The sequence below is a fragment of the Trichosurus vulpecula genome, chromosome X (genome assembly GCF_011100635.1).
Source record: "Trichosurus vulpecula isolate mTriVul1 chromosome X, mTriVul1.pri, whole genome shotgun sequence".
Classification (NCBI taxonomy): domain Eukaryota; kingdom Metazoa; phylum Chordata; class Mammalia; order Diprotodontia; family Phalangeridae; genus Trichosurus; species Trichosurus vulpecula.
The window spans coordinates 24,871,709-24,891,825 of NC_050582.1; the positions used below are offsets into that span (position 1 = coordinate 24,871,709).

The 20,117-nt window shown below is 36.6% G+C and overlaps 1 protein-coding gene across 1 annotated transcript in view; it reads left to right on the top strand.

The window, feature by feature from the left end:
* ATRX (ATRX chromatin remodeler) overlaps positions 1–20,117 on the top strand; it is a 193,547-nt gene that overhangs the window by 45,779 nt on the left and 127,651 nt on the right. Inside the window, 5 exon segments of the mRNA XM_036740010.1 lie at positions 4,836–4,948; positions 9,702–9,757; positions 12,945–12,997; positions 13,687–13,811; positions 16,669–16,782. Of these exon segments, the coding sequence (XP_036595905.1) occupies positions 4,836–4,948; positions 9,702–9,757; positions 12,945–12,997; positions 13,687–13,811; positions 16,669–16,782 (461 nt within the window).

The following is a 20,117-nucleotide window of genomic DNA, read 5'->3' on the forward strand; positions in this document are numbered from 1 at the left end:
CTGGAATTGGGGCATATGAATCTGGCAGTAAGAGGCAGGGTGATGAAGTTTTGATTAGCAAGGGCAAAACTCTTGCCCTGATATGGGGTTTAGAGGTTCAGTTTGCCCACTGGGGACTGCTTGATGACTTTATCGATTAAGTGGATCTTATTAGCATAAAGAACCCTTTTGGGCAGTAATAGTTGCCTTTTCCTTAGGAATATCATGATCCCATTGGCCGGACGGCATAGCATCATGGCTCCAATGCCTATATTCTCACTGGACTTCTATTTTGACAATAGCTTCAACATGGTTTAGTTCAGCAGAGGGCTTTCTCTAGCCATTATGATATCTATTGTCCTATTTAAAATTATGTTATCAATATTGTGTTGTATGTATATCAGTTCTTTACATCTGTTTTTGGTCTCTGCCCCCTTCAGTGTAGCAATGAGGGAGAGTTCATGTAACCCTGTGGAAGGACAATGAAGGCATACTGTATTTTCTCCAATATACTGTAAGTTGCTGACTGCCACCTGCCTTTCTCATGGGCACACTGGGTTGTTCTGTGGGGCATCGGTGTAACAAAATACTTTAGCCTCCTTCATCTCTACCATTAGAGTAGAAATCTCTTTCACCTTCCTGGGGACATGATGCTATTTGGTGTTCACTACAATTCCGTGACTCAGGGAGCTCTTAAGGTTTTACATTTTGCTCTGTGCATTATAACTTGCACAGTGGTTGCCAAAAGGTCCCATATAGGTACTGATTTCTAAGACCTCAATGATGCCTTTTCCGTCAGTGGCCTGCCCTCTATAACCTTCTGTTGAAGCTGCAGTGCCTGAGTGGGCATTTTGCAGGTCCCTTGCTGAGAGAATTTGAATTCAAGTCTTCCTGACTCTAGGCCCAGTGTTCAATCCACTGTCCCACCTAACAGCCTCTAAAATATTGCTGTGAGCGTTTTGGTATATTTCTCTTGGATAATTTTATTATTTTTTCTTTTTAAGGTTAACATACATATTTTGAAAACAAACAAGCAGTTGGTACTTATATGTTTATGCCTAATTATTTTTATGTTGTGTCTTTTTTTTGGATGCTTTTGTGGTTAATGAGAACTAAGAGTGGAAGAAAACAATAAATGAGCAGAACAAAAAGCAAAGGGAAGACTCTAACTTTGCTGTTTTGTGGGCCCTGGCAATGGGCCAGGGTCACCTAGAACCCTTCTATATTTAAACTGACAAAACGGTGCTCTGATGATGACAATGACGACCACGACTACCAACAATTATAAGCCACATTAATGTAGCTGCATGGTTTACAAAATGCTCTTCTTCCTATGAGATAGGATGTACAGGTATGATCCCCCCCTAGAGAGAAAACACGTGGCATCTATTTCTAAATTTTACTTATTTAGTCTATTCTCAAATTCCCTATTTCTCTTGATAGTATCCCGTGACTGAGGCTTTGAAAACTCTGAGTTGTGTTTTTTTTTTCAGCTATCCCCTTCATTTTCCATATTAAATCAGTTGCCAAGTCCTGGCCTCCAGTGTTCTCTGTCAGTACTCCCTCCTCTTTTGCATTCCTATTGCATCTATTCTATTTTAGGCCCTTTGCTAGCCGGCAATCTAGTCTGCTGTAAAGCCGTCATAATTGTCTTGCCTCTACTTTCTCCCTCGTCTAATCTTTGTCTCCATACTGCTATCTCCATAGTATCTCCATACTGCACACCTCTTAGCCCTACTTTAAAAATATTTAGTGGTTCCTCTTGCTCTATTCATCCTGGCATTCAGGGCCCTCTAAATTTACAACTCCAAATTTCATTTGTAAACTTGTATATTGCTCTCTACCTTCCAGCTAGACTGAAATCTTGACGTTCCCTGATCTTCTTGTCTTGCAGCTCTTGGCTTTGCTCATATCTCTTGTTGAAATGCTTCCTTCTCTTTCATAGAATCTAGCTCAGATGGCAAATTTTGTATGAAACCACCCATTCCTCTTGCCCTACATTTGTCTGCTCTTGAGATCTTTTGTAGACTCTGTTTTTCTCCTCCACTTTTCTCCAGTTCATAGGACATTGAAGGAAATTCAAAAGTTGTCTAGTCCAGCTCCCTTATTTTAGAGATGATGAAACACTCATGTCTCTACTAGATAGATGTAAGTGAGCACCTTTGAGTTTAAGGACTACACTTTAATGTTGTATCCACAGCCTGCATAGTCTATAATCTACATAGTCCCATAGTAAATGCTTATTTAATTAAGGTGCTCTAAACAATGGCTGGTATTTTTTCCTTCAGGCAAAAATGAACAATCTTTGATTAAGACAAGTTCTGAAGTTATCAGTTCGTCTGTTTTTGACAATGGAAAATAACTCTAGCCTGTGTCTGCATGATGGGAGTCTTCCAGCACACCCCCATCGTGCCTCTCTGGCAGGCTCGTTTAAGTTGTTTCCTAAATCCTCATCTGTTTCTTCTTTGTAGCCAGATGGTCTATAGTATGCTCAAAATGACAAAGTCATTTGTTTCTTCCCCTTTTCACTTCACTCAAATACTATCCTGCTTCTGCTTACTTGACTTTGCATCAGTTCACACATGCTACCTGTATTCATCAGATTCACAATTTTTTATAGCACAGCAATATTTCATTACATTCATGTACCACAATCTGCTTTGCCTTTCCCCAGTCAATGGGCATCTACTTTATTTCCATTTCGTAGCTAACACATATTTTGGTGTATGTGGAGCTTTTCTTTTTGTCATCGGTCTCCTTGGGGTATATGGCTAGTAGAATCTCTCAAACGGTATGGACATTTTAACAATTTGTGAAATTGGAAATTGATTTTTAATTCTGTTTTGTTAAGACTTAAGCTAGATTTACTCTTAAATCAGTCTAGTCATGGTCGTCATCATGGTAGCAGCTTTCATTGCCTGTGTCTCATCTGAAGACTAACCCCCATCGTCTGAGAACTGATCTCATCGCCCAGTGATAAATGGGGAAGAGCTGGATAATGCTTATCCCACCTCCTCATTCAAATATGTACCAATTGAAATTGTCTTACCTTTGTCTTGTGACCTGAATCATATGTTGTCTTTGTGGTTAAGGGACTTTTGGAAGGGAAGGTCCACACAATCATAATATCACACTGAAATCAGAGGGTATTTTTACTTTCTGGTCAATCAGAAAAAGACATAGCTATGCTGCTGGAGATTTTGCACTGTCCTGTTCATCTTCATAAAAAACCCTGCCCTCCCCCACTCTGGGTCTTTGACTACTGAGGAGTCATTGATCTAATCTATTGGCTACTGCTAGCCTAGCTAAATAAATTAATGGTGCTGGGATCTTTGCTCCCTCAGTCTAACTTCTTTTCCATGGAGACAAATTCCATAATTGTTCTACTGATTTATATCACCAACACGTATTGACATGCCGGTCCTTTCTACCACTCTTCTTGTGGTAGAAATTAGTCCTATTTTTTTTTATCTTGTTCAATTTCGGATTTTGAGGTAAAACTGTCAGAGTTATTTTGATATACTTTGTTTTAAAAGTGATTTGGTACATTCTATTATATGGTTGTTAATACTTTGTAACAGTTCTTTTGAGAACAGTTTGTTCGTATCTTTTGACTCTTATCCATTGTAGTGCAACATTAATGGCACTGTGGAATGCAACCACCACTTTGTTTCTTGGGAGCATTTCTTGATGTAATCCTGGCCTTGACATTGGGTATTTGCCCCTCCCTCCACCCTGCCCCACGTTGCCTGACCAGACAATGTAGTTAATAGATGAAACTAGTGGTTGTTTCCTTGGTTTGGGACAAGTTTGCAGCTGGGATGATGTCTAAGGTCCAGGGTTTGGAGAGAGCTGAAGATCTGAGGCTTTGTGCCAGTATGAACTCGCAGGTATTGATTTGCTGAAGAATTATAATGAGGAGATTGCTGTGTGAGTATTGCAAGATGTGAGATCATTTGGTATAGAATAATTTCTGAATTTGAGGTCACAGAACCTGGGTTAAAACCCCAGCTTTGCTACTTCTGTCTGATCGTGTGCCAAGTCCCTTTGCTTCATTTGCTCATGTGTAAAATGATTTTAAGATCTTTTCCAAGCTCTAAATACTCTGATTTCATTTCAGGGTGCCTGTAATTCAGCCATGAATTAATATTACTTTCTCTCCTTAACAGATCTCTTGATTTTATCATTGCTTCATAGGATCATAGATTTTGATCTGGAAGAGGCTTTAGCAATCATACAGGCCTGCTCTCTCATTTTGCACTTAAAAAACTAAGCGAGAGAGATTAAATGACTTCTCCAGGGTTATTCCACTAGTAAGTGACTAAGGCAGGATTTGAACCCAGATCTTATTGAGTCCAAATCTAATCTTTTATCCCTTATTCCACCATGCCTCTCCCAGTACTTTCTGGTATTGGTATTTTGAAAAGTGTTTTGATAAGCAATGAACTAGGTAGGAGGTAGGCTGATGGTTTGATAGATTCTTGCTTCCACTTTTCATGAAATGAAGAAATAAATTTGGTAAATAATTTTATTAAATTATTATTGAAAAACTTTCTATGTTAAAATAACCAGTTATGTTAAATATTTTAACATACATTACAGTTTAAAAAGTGGTTTTTAAAAAGAAATTTAGCCTTATATTGAATTGAACACTTAGCACTGTCTTTGGAGAGCCAATATACTTTTATTTTAACATCTTAATGGGTCACTTTTGGTCATTTTGATTTCCTTTGTCAACTTAAGGACTAAAAAGTCCTTAAAGACCTTTATTTGGATATTCAGGTTTTGAGGAATTTTTTTTTTTGGGTAGGTCTTGAGTGTTAACCTCAGAGACTAAAGTTTTCTGTTTTTGACAGTGAAAGCAAGTTGAATACATTGGTGCAGAAACTTCATGACTTTCTGGCACACTCTTCTGAAGAATCTGAAGACGCACATTCTCCACCAAGACTGACTTTGAACAAGGTTATAGGTAAATGGGAAAAATCTGACGGGTCCTATCTTGTAAAATCTTTAAATATTTTCAAATAATTTAGCTTTCTGTTTGCCCTTGTATGTTCTGTTAACAAAGATTTTACCTTTAGTTGAGTATTCCTGATTATTCAGAAACTTTTCCAAGAAGTTCAGCTTCAGTGAATTAATATGTGAAGTATATAACATTTACATGAAAAAAACTTTTGATGTGGCATAGGATTGATGGTACTTATAGGTCACATAGATAAAACTTTAATCACTAAAATCGGAAGAGTCAGTAGGATTTTTTACAGAAGTCAAAGCTATACCAATGATAGAATAACCTTACTCTGATGGTTCTCACCATTCCTTTCAGCAGCGGTCAACACTTGGCTTTAGTCTTCTGAGATGTTTAAATTCACAATGTCACTTCATTTGAATAGCATAAAAATCAGGGATTCCTACTGCTTTTTTTTTTTTAGCCTCCTCTCTTACTCTATGGTGCTGGAGGGACTTTAGTTGTCTTTTCTAAACTTTGTAATTGACCTAGTCCTACCTGGAATTGAATTGAATATCAGGAGATGGGCATTAAGTCCATCTTAGTAGGCATTCTTAGCCTAGCAAGGGATACAAAAGAAATTCAAAATAGAGTTCTAGTCCTTTAGCATCCTAAAGCCTTTTTGAGGATGTTGAACTTTGGGCTTGTGTCTAACTAGGGCTTCTGATATTGTCCATGGTGTCCCCTTGCCTTTGAGATGATGCTCATTATCCTCCTAGATACAAAGTTCCCACATTAAGCTCCTAAGACTCACTTAAGTCTTAGCCTTGCTGACAGCTTTGTGTCTCTGTAAAGACAAGGATTTACTAGCAGGCTCTGACCTCATAGCCAAACAATTCCCTTTATTACTAATGTCCCTGCTGTTAACATATGGGAAGACCCTTCTCCTCTCTCAATCCCTGGCCAACCCCCATGATTCCCTAAGAGCTCACCTATATTACCTTTGCACAGTCAGTCTTCATTCCAGCGATTGCTCACTTTCTTTGTCTCTGACCATAGAAATTTGTAGACCTTCTCAAATAGCTACTGCTGCTGTGCTGTATATAGATATTTAAAAGTCTTTAAACCTTCTAGCTGTTAACTTTTTCTCCACTAAAACCAAAAACACCCTGTCAGAGTTCAAGTTCTGCTTGGACCTTAGAGATGCTGCCTTTATTAGGATTTAATTTTTCTTATTTTCAACCAGAGCTTTACTCTTGTATAAAGTCAGTTTGTCATTAACTGCTAATGTAACAGGTAACAAAAATCTACATTCTTTGGATTTTAGCATCTTTTGATAAAATTATTTGATTTTTATTTTTATTGTTATTACTATCATTTATTATATTGATTGTTTTCCTAATATTGAACCAATTTTGTATTCCTGGTATAAATCCAACCTGATAATGGTATATCATTTTTGGGATATGTTGCTGTAGTCTCCTTAATATTTTGTTTAAAAATTTTGTCTCATTGCTCTGTAGTTTCCTTCTTTCCTCCCTCCCTCCCTCCCACCTTCTCCTTGATTGTGGTATTTTCTCGGTTTTAGTATGGTTCTTCCAACATGTTCGTTTGCTTTGCATGTACTAAGTTAGAGCTCTGAATCAGATTGAGTATCATTTTTAGGTTCTTGCTTTTCTGGATCCCAGTGAAGTTATACTTCAGAGACTGGCTTAGGGGGAATCAGTCCTTCCAAATGTTTATTTAAGTTGCCACTAATAAGTTCTTTCCTACAGCATCATGAGCACCACTAACCTCTGGGATCAGAATTTGCATATTTCGTTTGTTTGTTTTTTGGGCTTGTTAGTGAACTCCTTTCCATATTTGACCGTGTGATACTTTTTATCACTTGATGATTTTTGTTTTTTTAGTCAACCCTAGAGAAGCTAATGTTTTCTCCTTAGTCAGCTAAATTTGTTCTTAAGAGGGTACTGGTGGTGCCTTGAGAAAGGGTTACATGGACCGTTCTCTCAGGTTTTTTTAAGTTTCAATAGCTGAGAGAGTGGCTATATAACCTGTTCCAGTCAGTTATTTTTCTTTCAGTAAAAATAACAGTATTATTAAAATATCAGTAAAATATTCCGCAGTTTTTAACTATTAATCACTTGTATGCATTTTTCAGCAAAGGCTGCCCAATAGAATGAGATGTATACCAATACAGAGCTAGAAATTAAGTACCTTGCTAACAGTTTACCTAATCACTGCCTAATTTGACATTTCTTTTCATAAATAGCTTTACAATAGCTCTGCTTGGTATTCTGTAACTTAAAAGCCTGTCTTCCATAGCATACAACAAATAATTAATATTTGTGTACTATGAACAGTACACTTTGACAGGCATTTAACACAATACAAAAATAAAGATTCAAGTCCCTGCCCTTAAGAAGCTTGATAAGACACATCCACAGTGAGGGCCCTGCTAGAATATTAGCAGTGTTTAAGAGGAGTACAAAGTGCTATGTGATCTCTCATCGCCTTTTGATTAGGCATACATACCTTCATGTAATAGGTGATATTTGAGCTGATCTTTTAAGCATGGTAGTGTTTCAATTGGTAGAGGTAGGAAGAAGTTATTCCAGGAAGTGGGAACAGTACAAGATGTGTTGGGGAATGGCAACTTGCTCTAGGCTAACTGGGCTTAAATATTGTAAGGCTTGAGAGATTTGTTGGAGTTAAATTGTTTAAGTCCTTGAATTCTAGTGCTAATGAGTTTGGACTTGATTCTTTAGGCAATGGAAAGCCATTGAGTGTTTGTGAACAGTAAATTGACCTGATAAGAACCATAGGTTAAGATATATTTGTGGAAAAAGAGTCAGTAGGGTTGTTGCCCTGTTGTGGGGTTGCTGAATAGTCAGGTAAGAGTGCCTGAAAACTAGGCTGGTAGTAAAATGATGTCCTAGAGACAGATGAAAGAGACATTGTGGAGATGAATCACTTGGACCTGATAACTGGATTTGTAGGATGGAGGAAGAGTCAAAAACACCAGTGAGATGGCTGTGCCTTTGACAAAAGTAGGGATATCAGGAAGAAAATCTGGGCATTTCTTCTATGGAACTATTTTTTATATCAATTTGAGCTTTTTTATCCTTTCAGGCTTTAAAATCTGGGATCCCATTTGGCAAAACTTCCTCACTTGTGTTCAATGGAACCATGGAATTCTGGGCTAGAATTTTGATACTTATGAGATATGTCAATCATATTATCCCTCCTTCCCCTTGAGTGACAGTGAAACAAGCAGGTACCAGCTGCCCCATGTTCATACAGGCCAAGTATATTACAATAAGAAGTTACAGCTAAGCTCTTACCGTCATTCTTCTCCCCCAGCCCATTCTGCCTCCTTTTCTCTCACCTCACCATATCCTGAGCCAAGAGCTTGTCAATCAGAAAACATAACAGAGCTAAAGATGAGACATTGTGTCTCTCACCTACTTTGGGCAGATAATTTGAAATATTCTCATTATTTCTCCCTATCCTATCTTTTTAAATCAAATTGGTATAAAAGTTGATTTGGATGAAATTGGCTAAAGTTGAACATTAATCACTCTAGGCCTTACTCATCTCTTTTTTCTTTTATACTTGCTTCTTAAATGGACCTTAGGTCCATGTTTCCCAGCCCTCACCAAGGCTGCATTGCCCCCCCCCCCACCCCCATACCTGCCGCCAAACAGTTAAATTATGTTTGAGTGGAATAATTTGGGCTCCTCACATACTAGCAGACATATAGGGAACTCTCAGATGAGGAAGCACCCTTGACCCAGTACAAGTTGACTTCTCTGCAACCTTAGTTTTAGCTCAACTAGGCCCTGAGAGAGAACAGTGACAAAACTACTTTGACTTTGAATTCCCTTAGTGACAATTTTTATAATAGGAATTAAGTTGTAATATATTTTACGTTTTTGTGCTTTTATTATGTAGTTTAATGGTCAATTTTTAGAGTCATTTTTTAGTTATATGTATGTGTATATATATTTTACATTGACAGGCTTTTTGAAGGAAATGGTAAGGTTCATAAGCTTAAATTGTATTAAATTGTGGAACTGATGTTTTTTCTTGGTGGAATGGACTTCTCATAATTGTAATGAAAAGTAACAATCGTTTCAGTATACTTGAGGAATCTGTCATTTCGTTCCTGTGAGTACTTCCTCCACTGATGTAGATCATCACTCTTCAGCACCTTTAATGTAGATGATCTTTCTGAGTTCCTTTGGCCAAAAAAAGTTCTTCCCCTAACAGTAGTCTTGTGGCCATAGGCTTTTCCAAATTTATCTAGTCCAGGCCTCATACTTGGCAAGAGCATCCATTGCAATGCCCAGGTTTGAAGCCTTTCTTATTTAATTAGTTTAGGCCCTGCTATATAGTCTTACTGTTCTGCTTGTACAAGCTTTCTGAGAACAGGGTCACCTTGAGGGTGAAGTATCATTCATTAGTTTCACTGTACTGGTAGATTCTTCATATAAAAATGACATTATTTTTTATGAAATCATCCAGTGCTTACATCATAATTAAATTTTCTGGAGGAAAAGGGTGAAAGATAGTAGCCTGCTCGTTGTTACAGGGTTGTATTAACTTTAAATCTAATGTGGTTACTGCATTATCACCTAAATACCACGCTGATTTAAGAAATAGTAGCAGCAGTTATTTCTTCTATTGACAGTTGTATTTATTCTTTTGTAACATTATTGAGATAATCTTTATGAAATATAAATACTGTACTTGATTGGTCCTTTTTTTCTAGATAAAAGCAGTAGGTCTGGAAATAGTTCGGATCCAATGGAAATCAGCAAGGAAGAGGTAAGAATAATTTGAAGTATTTTCCAGATAGTTATATACTTCCAAGATATGAACTAGGAAAAACTTTATACTGAGTGCAATTAATGCAAATCTTTTCAGGTATAGAGTATTTAAGATCTTATAAATAACGCTATTTACTAATGCAATCTGGAATATTTTATAGCGCTATTTGTATTATTTTTTCCTTTTAAAAAGTATAGTTCTACTTTTATTATTTTTTTCCCTTTTTTAAAAAATTGCATCCATTTTGGAAGAACAGAAAGCAAATGATATTAGATGTCCTTTTTTCCATCTCCAGTAAACAATATGGTAGCTTCTTTTGTTTGTGTAAATCTGTAGACCATGAAAATGGTGACTTTCTTACCTCCTTTACATCAATGTTTCTTAATAAATATAAAGAAGTAAGGAATATGGTCAATCTTTTTTTCGTTCAATTTGATGCTTAGTTTTGTGTGTGTGTGTGTGTGTGTGTGTGTGTGTGTGTGTATCTGTATAGGTGTCTGTATGATGCCTTTTGATTTTGTTTTACAAAAATTTTGTCATAGAAACTTTTCATGCCTAGAGCTCTAAGTGCCTTCCTCTCAAGCTGTAATTTTATGTACATCCTCCTTTTCACAGCCAAAGTCCTGGAAAAAGTTTTCTATATTCCTTACATTAAACTGATTTTTAAAACATAAAATTAATCTCCTCCATCCTACCTCTCCCCTTCCCTCCGTATTCCATCTTCCTTGCTGATACTTAGTGTATCTTGAGCTAATCATTTGCGTGGGTCTTTGCAAGTGTAGCATTGAGAAAATCATCAAGAAAAGAAAATGGACATTTTTCTTGCCCTCCTTTTACCCTCTTTGGAGAATGATAACTATTTCATTCAATTTTAATTGTGTGTCGTCTTCTTGTCTAGTAAATACTGATAAATATCTGGATCAGTTAGGTTGTTGGATGAGGTAGGATGGTTTGTATAGTTTGAACAGATACACTTGTATTTTAACCAACTAAGCTCAGCAAATGCAGTATTTGATATTATTTATTCATTTACTTATTGTTGTTTAGTTGCTTCTGATTCTTTATGACCTTTATGACATAGCACATCAGGCCCTTCTGTCTTCCACGATTTCCCTAAGTCTGTCCAAGCCTGTGTTTGTTACTTCCATGATACTATCTATCCTTCCCATCCTCTGCTGTCTCCTTTTCCTTTGCCTTCAGTCTTGCACAATATCAAGGCCTTTTCCAGTGAGGCCTGTTTTCTCATTATGTGGCTAAAGTATTTTAGCTTCAACTTCAGTATTTGACCTTCTAGTGAATAGTCTGAGTTAATTCCTTTCAGTATTGACTTAAGTATTGATAGTACTAAAAGAAAACAAAACCTTTCTTGCAGGTGTGTGTGTGTGCGTGTGTGTGTTTGTAGCTGTGTGTAGGAAAGCAAAACATATTTCTGCATTGACCATGTCCCAAAAAAATATACATCTCATTCTGCATGCTGAGTCCTTCACATCTGAACGTGGGTGGATTGTTTCATTAGTTCTTTTTCTGATCAAGAATACCTAATTCTTTTAAAGTTGTTTGTCTTTACTGTATTGTTGCCATTGTATAAATTGTCTTGATTCTGTTCATTTCATTTCACTCTGCATCAGTTCATGTAAGTCTTCCCAGGACTCCTTGAAACCATCTCCTTCTTCATTTCTTACAGCACAATAATATTCCGTCACATTTATATACTATAGCTTTTTCAGCCATTCCTCAATTGATGGACATCTCCTCAGATTCCCTTTCTTTGTCTCCTCATAATGGACTATAAATTTTTGTGTGTCCTAACAGTTTGTTTTGCTTGGAAATAATTCCTCCCTTAATCTCCCTTCCCTCTAATTCTCCCTTTCCTCCTTTCTCTCTTATTTTCCTGTTGACTGAAATGTAGTTCTATACCCAACTCTGTGTGTTTGCAAGGATGTCTACTTTCACACCATGACTATGTGAGATAATATTGCCTAACCTCTTCTCCCTCCATCCCCTCTCCCCACCATATTCCTTTCCCTTCTCTTTCCATTCTTCTCTTAAGATTGTTAAGACACAGAATAAGCACACCCAGGTCTTTTCTGATTACATTGCTTTGATCCCTGAGGATGCTAGGCTTCAGGAGGGACACATTTTATCTCCCCATAGTTGAATGTAAGGAATTTGATTCCTTATGATTGTTTGTGTTTAACTTTTTATGTTTGTCTTAACTTCTGTGTTTGAACTTCTGGGTTTCTCTGCAGTTCTGGTCTTTTCACCAAGAAAGCTTGGCAATCCTTTTTCATTAACGATCCATATTTCCCCTGTAGCATTATACTAAGTTTTGCTGGGTAAGTTATTTTGGATATAAGTCCATGTCTTTTATGTTCCAAGCTCTACACTTCTTGATAATCCTGGATCTAGGAGCTTCTGTTTTCTTGGGCTGAACAGTGTATGCACAGACAAGTAATTGCCAAATATATACATAATAAGACCAAGATAAATTTTTTGTTATTGTTGGGTGACAGGTATCAGCTTATTAAAAGCTAGAGGATTCATAAACACAAATGCAAAGTGAATGCAGAAGTCAAATTAAAGTTTAGGGCTTTCGGCTCAGAAATTTAGTGTTCTTTCCGTTGCAGGCCATTGCTTAACAGCTTGTTCTCAGGGCCCTGATATGGAGGACCACGTAACTTATCTGCGTTGGCTGCTGTAATGTTGTTTGACCAACTGACCCTTCTATTATCTTCCTCCTAGGGAACTAATTGATAACTATAATGTCATCTTTCCCTTAATATTTTGTTTGAAAGGTGTAGGCTAAGCTGGAACTGTCTGTTCATTTTTAAAATATTCAAATACAAGGCACTGATGAGGTAAAGTACTCATAGTTCTGGTTTTCTATCTTAGAGCAGTTTCTAAGGGGTTTATCACCTGGGAGGCATTGCTGGCAGTGAATTTTGGGATAGGGCTTGGTGGTTACAATCCTCTCCTGCTCTGGTTTACCTTTTATTCTCCCAGGCAATATAGTCCAGCAGCAATGCTCATGATTGTCTTCCTTCTTCCCCTCCCCCCCCAAAATATAAGAAATAACAAATTAATTTGCTGGGGCTCATTGTTTATTTAAAGCAACATTACTACAGTAAAGGGATATCATTTATTGAAGGATATTTTTTCACAGTTGTATTTGTTTGTTGTTTAGGCAAATACCTCTTCAGAGAAAGCCAAATCTTTAGGACCATCCCGTTCAAAAAGGTTAGTTGATGGAAAGGAAATCATTTTAAGTTCATTTTCATTTTGAAACATTTTTGAACACCAGCAAAAATTAATGATGAAAACTTTGACTAATCTCATTCTAAGTAAATTATCTTCATAAGTTTTCACAATTGTGAACTTTATGATCTTGGTAGTTATTTCTTCTCATATAATCCCAAATTAATAATTTTAAAACAGTAGTGTTTTTTAGGCAGTAATATATCAAATGTTATAGTGTGCTTCATGTGATGTATTGCTCAGCTCTGCTATTGATTTTTAATATTCTGAGGACAGTTGAGTGATGGGAATCGAGCCCCAAGTTTTGTGAGTGTACCAACTCTAGGCTTTCCAGGAACAGTAAAATTTTTCCTTTGTCAGAGGAGGGGTGGGCAACAAGGTTATCCAAGTGTTATAAAATATACACGGTGAAAATCAGTATCCAGATTAGGACTGAATCTTAAGTGGCCCTGAAGATGTGTTTGGCCACCAAAAGCTTCTCTCCAAACCTATTTTAAAGTTTATTTTATTTCTAAAATTGGAATACACGTGAACTCCTGTTTTCTAGAGCCAAAAGATATCTGTAATTAAAACTATGTTTAGAGTTGTTCAAAATATTTTCAACTTTAACAGGGTGTTCCGTTTTACTTATGCTTACTTGGCTTTATCAGATTTCTTTATTTTTCTTACAGGAAGCCTACAGTTGTTACAAAATATGTAGGATCAGATGGTGAACAAGGTTTTGATGAAACTATAAATAAAGAAGTTCCCATTGACACTTCGGAAACTGATATAGCTATGCAAAGCTTGCCTAAAGGTAACACATTATTTGTGTGTGCATAGATGTAAAATAACTTCTTTTGTTTAAAAAATAATTCTCTTCTGTGTCTCCATAATCAAAACGTATGAAATTGTTTCCACTAAATAACCAGTAGAGCCATTTTATTGTTAGATTTGTATCATATTACCAGACAAAGATTTTAGTGATTGTCTTATTGTTCCAAATTTGTCCAGTGCTATTATGTTCAGATAGCTTTAAAGAACTTTATAATTACGATCATTTAATTCTCTGTATGCTTCATAGCAGATTCAACTTTATTATCTTGTTATATTGCTCAATTCCCCTTAGTATTTGCCCGGCTTTCCACCAAATAAGCATTATTATTCTCTCCCTTCTTCCTTTAGAAAGCATTTATTGTTTGTAAATCGTATTTGAGTACCAAAAGCAAGTTGTAAAGGTTACTGTTGTTTTATTCCAGATTCACTTTTACCTAATATTTTACTAACACTTTTAAAGTTTGGTCAGACCTTTGCTTTGGTATTGATATGAAGACAATTAAATACATTTGAAACTGGTCATTTATATCTTTGTTACTTAAAATCCAACAAAGTTTTGTTACTAGAGGATTATTGTTACCTGTATTTTCAAGCTTATTATCTCTAAAAGTTTTTAATGGTCAACAGTTTTCGAAAGTTAGGTTTTAGATTATCTTTTAAAAAAATTTGGGGGGCAGCTAGGTGGCACAGTGAATAGAATGCTGGCCCTAGAGCCAGGAGGACCTGAGATCAAATCTGGCCTCAGAAACTTGACACACTTACTAGCTGTGTGACCTTGGGCAAGTCACTTAACCACAATTGCCCTGCCTTTCCCTGTCAAAAAAGTTTTTTTTAAATTTCCAACTTGAGCTGTTGATCACAAATGGAATAAATATAATTATTAGAGCCAAACCATCTGAATCGTTCTTGCCTTGTACATTGTCGATGTACATGAAATGATGAAGATAATGAAAACTTATGGTAAACTTTTGAAATATTTTGATTTCCCCCTTATGTCTGAGTCAATAAAAAGTAGAAATTAAAGCATAAGCATATCAACCAAGGACTAATTATTTGAATGATGAAAGAAAAACAGAGGAAAGGCTAAAATTTTGAGATGGGTTTAAAAAAAACCTAGTAAAATAAAAACTTTAAAATTTTATACTTGTCCCATTATTAAATATTTAATTCAGTGCTCTTCAGAGATCCATACTCAAGTCCTTCGATAGCAGTCTTTCCTCACCCATTTCCTTATGCTTACATACTTCCTAGATCTCTGAATTCTTTTTGATATGCTTTAAATTGTAATACTTGTAAACATGTTGGTGAAGGATGGGAGGTTGCTCTTAGAGCTAGGTATTGGAAATGTACTTATTTTACTAGAAATATTAAGGAAGAAGTCAAGGTACCAGGAATGGAATAGGGAAAAATAATGGCTGAGAGGATTTCAGGAGATTGAAGAAGGGATTTTTCCAAATAGGTGAAGATAATTCTCTGTAATGGTTTTGATGAATTAAGTGTATGGGTAGTGGATTGATAGGTGAGATTGGGTCCCCATGGGAAATGGAGCACTGGAGATTTTATTGTTGTTGAGTTATATTTTCTCTGTGGTTGCTTCTAGGAAGACCCCAGTGAGCCAGTTTATGATAAGAGCTAGGAGGTTGGAAACTGCAGTCTTTGTACACCATGATAGATGTGGCATTACTAATAAAATCAACTGCCACTGCTCCCTTCAACCCCAGATCACCACCTTCCCCCATTTGCATATGTTTCAATTCTGAAGCAAAACTTAGGAAAGGACTCCCTTAATCTTTGTTATTGACACAGAGATATATTTTAGTTCCTCTAAAATGCCCGTATATTTTGAAGAACGTATAACTGAAGTTGTCCTATAATTAAATGTCATTTTATGAAGTTTAACCCCTGCCGATATTCTTACTCATAATGTGTTAACTGGGAGACCTTTCAGTTTACTATATCCTTTCTTTCCCTAGGAGCTCTCAAACTCTTTAAAAAGCTACATTCTATAACTTGTTGCCAATTATTAGCTGTTTCCCTCGAAAAGCACAAGAAAATATCAGGAAGACAACAGTCTCTGCCAGTTTGCTTTTTTATTATACTTAAAGACTTATGAGCTATCCTTGGAGCCCCTGCTTCCTAAGGAGACCTTGCATTGCAAAAGAGTACCTTTGTAACATTCTCTTTTGTGAGGGGCGCAATTTCACCCTGTAATGTTTCCTTTTAGCTCACTTGGGCTTAAACATCTTAAACCATCCTTAGATTTCATCCCTCTTTTCATGGCCCATGGAAACCTTTGAAGTATGTCTGAAACGTGGGCCACCCTTCTTGGGATATGCTGATTTACAGTATAAGCATATAATAGCAGTCAGTAGACACTACTTCTGTGCCCATGGAACGTAATTCTTTTCTGAGTTGACCACCTGTAAATGCAAAAGAGGAATTGGGTTTCCAGGTTGGATCATTTATTTATTTATTTGGCCTCTTTAATACAACTCCTGTAAAATCCATTTTTCATGATTTTTTATATGATGTGAACACTAGAGTATTAAGAATTGGACTCAAGTCACATGTTATTTTATGTTCAACGCATAATTAATCATTGTATTCAGTCTTTGTGAACTGTATTCTAACAGGTAACCTGGTTGTTAACACTTGGCCCTTTTTCCATTGCCCTATTCCACTTGTTTCTAAGAGTTCCTCATAAAAGAGTGTTAAAAACTTGAAAGAACAAAGTTATGTTAACAGCAATGTTAGCTTGATCTGAACTGAAGTCTTGCACTTCACGTGCACATTTAAGATGTGTAATGGTTTTCAATTTCTAAATGAAATCATTCTAGGTACAGTGGTTGTACAACCAGAGCCAGTGCTGAATGAAGACAAAGATGATTTTAAAGGGCCTGAATTTAGAAGCAGAAGTAAAATGAAAACTGAAAATCTCAAAAAACGCGGAGGTAAATACAACTACAAAAAAAAATAAAAACATAAGTTAAAATGGCTGTTTATGACCACATCGGGAAATCTCTGTGCTTCCTTAAAAATACCTCCCATCTTCAGCCGTATTAAAAGCATTTCTTGAGAATAATCTCTATTTCTCTCTGCATTCGGAAGCACAAAATAGAATGGTTCATCTTGTGTCAGAGTCCCTTGCCTTTAATGGCTAATGGTTACCTCATGCCTTTTTGTATCACCTTCTTTCATTTTGGATTATTTTATCAGTGGTCAGCCCTGGGAAGGGGCTTCAGGCCTGTTGATAGTCTCCATGTTCCTTTAAATAAGGAGATGCCTATGTAAATATGTCTTTATACATATTTGTTCATGGGTTACCATAAACCACAATGGTTTTTAACGGTTAATAGGGAAGCCCCAAGTTTTATATAGTTTTGGGGCCTTCATTCTGGGCTTTTTCCTCATGCCATCAATGAAGCATTTTGATGGAAGATATTTACCAGTGTTGCCTCAGTCCTGATAATAGAAGAAATAGGCAGACATGGAAGGTTTCTCTATCTTACTCATTTCAGGAAATATCTTCTCAATTATCAAAAAGCAAGAATGAAATTGTGAATCACCTAACAGGGGTTTCACCTACCTAAAATGATCACTCTCCTGTACCTGCCTGTCTTGTACCATTAAAAAAAAAAGAATTAATTAGCATTTGCATTAGAAGTTAGCCTTTTCCTTTACCTGTAGATTAACAGGTAAAATAGTTTATCCATGAAAATCTGTCACCAAACAATTCCCCAAACCCTAGCACCTCTCACCATTCTCTCACTAACTACTAAGTCCATTCAATAACCATGACTTAACCTTTAAAGAATAATAGCTTGGCAGAGCCTGGGTTCATTTTGAAACTTAGGACTGTGGAGTCTGAGTTGTGTAGGGTATGGGGTATCCACATGACTTCATGAGGGATGAGGATGGGGGTGGAGAAAACCACCTTTAGCAGGTGTTGTCTCTCTCCCCCCATGAAGTCTCACTCCAATGTCTTTAAGTCTTGACCATTTTAAAGGCAGTATTTAGCTCTATCAGATTTTTCCTTTCAGTATCACTTTGGTATGGCACATCTTGTGTTATGTAGATATGAGAGTTATTGAAAGAAAATGCTTTATTAGTGAAATGATATTTATTTGGATTTAAGCTATTGACAGCACCCACCTCTGTGAAACTAGCAAAATGTGTTTATAAAAATGGTGCGGCACTAGTTGTCTAAGTGATAGCTTTTGTTGAAGAATGCCAAGGAAACGGTTTTCAGTGTTAATGTTCACAAAGGGGTGCTATACCCTTGTTCTAATATTGGTGGCATTTGCAGGGAATCCAACACAGGATGATCTATTAGCCCTCCTTTAGTGCCAGAGAAGGGAAGTCCCAGTAGCAGTAACTGGCTAGTCATAAACACAGTTCCCTAAAGTGTAAGAGAACTGGCAAGTTGCCTCCATGGGCTAGGGCTGGTAGATCTCTGAGCAGTCTTTTCCCAGAATACTAATATAACCTTTGCTTTTCGTTCCCCAGCTCCGTGACTAAATACTTGGCAAAGATGAGTAGAGAAGTGGTAGTTTGAGGCGATCTGGGATAAGCACTGCTAGAGAGAAGATTTAAGTGGGGATTCTTAGAGTCTGGGAGTAAAATAAAATGATCGGGGATCATGGTATCACTTTCTTATGCTCCTCCTGGTAGGCTCAAGCTATCCTTTCCAGCCCCATTTTGATTGATAGACTGATAATTCTGCATAACCAATGCTCTATGCATTTGTAGGTACCGTAGTGCTTAAAAATCTTGTGTTCATTTTTAATGTTTTCATACTCATGAAAGTTAACAAAATTCACATGGAATTGAACTTGTGGCTTATGCACACACTAATACTTATTTAATACTCAAGCATTTTTAAATCCATTTTCTTCCATTGATGCAGGTCACAGCCTGTTTGATTTGCAGTGGTGAAGAGATTCATTATCCTGTGGCCAATATGGTGATAAGCCACTGGAACTTAGCTAGACTGGTCCCCAGAAAACACTTTGTTGTATGTTACATAGGTTTGATTAAGGCTTCCTTGCTTTTATGTATGTGTCAGCAATATGGCCTTGGTTTTACATGCCTTGTTTTTTTCAGAGTAGAGAATATTTTTCCAGGGAGTCAGTGGCAAGTTCGTTGCACAGATGCCTGTTGGTAGTATGCAATCAAAAATTGAATATTCAGTAGAAAATTTTATAATAGTATTTGACTTTTTAAAATAACTTAATTTGACTAGCTGTTTGGATCAGCATGCTAGGATGGTGCAAATGTTGTGTGGGTCAGTGTGTTTTAGTATTTTTCATGGTTACAGGTTGAATTTAGCAAATGCATTCTTTTAGTGAGCAAGGAAACTTGGCTGTAGACTGTGGTTGTCTGTTGGGGTGGTGTTTTTAAACGTCATTTTGAGAAATGATTATCTGTCTTCCTGGTTACTGGTTCCATGATCACTCCATTATTACATCCACATAGTCTGAGTCTGATCATTATGCCTAACTGTGATTCGACTCATGATTTGAGGATTTGGTGTTTCTTTTTTTGATATTGTTGCCCACTGGACATTCTCATATTAATTTTAGCTACAAAGAATACATTCTAGTCTTCTCTTTTAGTATCTTACATATATCTGGTTTCTGCCTCAATAATCCAGTTTGTTTTACTTTTATTGAAAAATGAGTGGTCTCAAACTTAATACAGATAGAATCAGATTTTAATGACAGTCGTTATAGTGTTTTATTAAGCTATTTTCACATTTTGCCTGCTAACACATGACTAATTCTATTTTACTCATGTGGTGCCAGTGAATCTGTTATACAAGAAATCCTGTATAGAAGATAATCTTTTATCAATTCCTGTCTACTTACTGTAGATGTTGCCTTTTTGGGTCAGATATATATTTCTAATACCTATGTTTGAGTACTTGTTTAAATGTTACTGATATAATTTAATTTGTTTATATAAATAGGGATTTCTGATGTTTGGGCTAGCAATCACAAAATGATAGACAAGACAGCCCGATGTAGTTGAGTGTTGGCCTCAGAATGAGAAAGACTTGTATTCAAGTCTTGCCCCTGACAAATACTGTCTTTGTGACCTGGGGTCAGTCATTTAACCTCTTGGTATCCCAAGCAATTCTCTATGAAAATAAGTTGCAGAGAAGGTGTCCTTGTACATGGGTAGATATATGGAGTTTCCTATACCAGCAAAATCACAGGTCCTAATGAAAAACAAAAAAGGAAGATGGTGCTCTCGTTGTTGAGAGGCAAAGCAACCGTGGCATGGA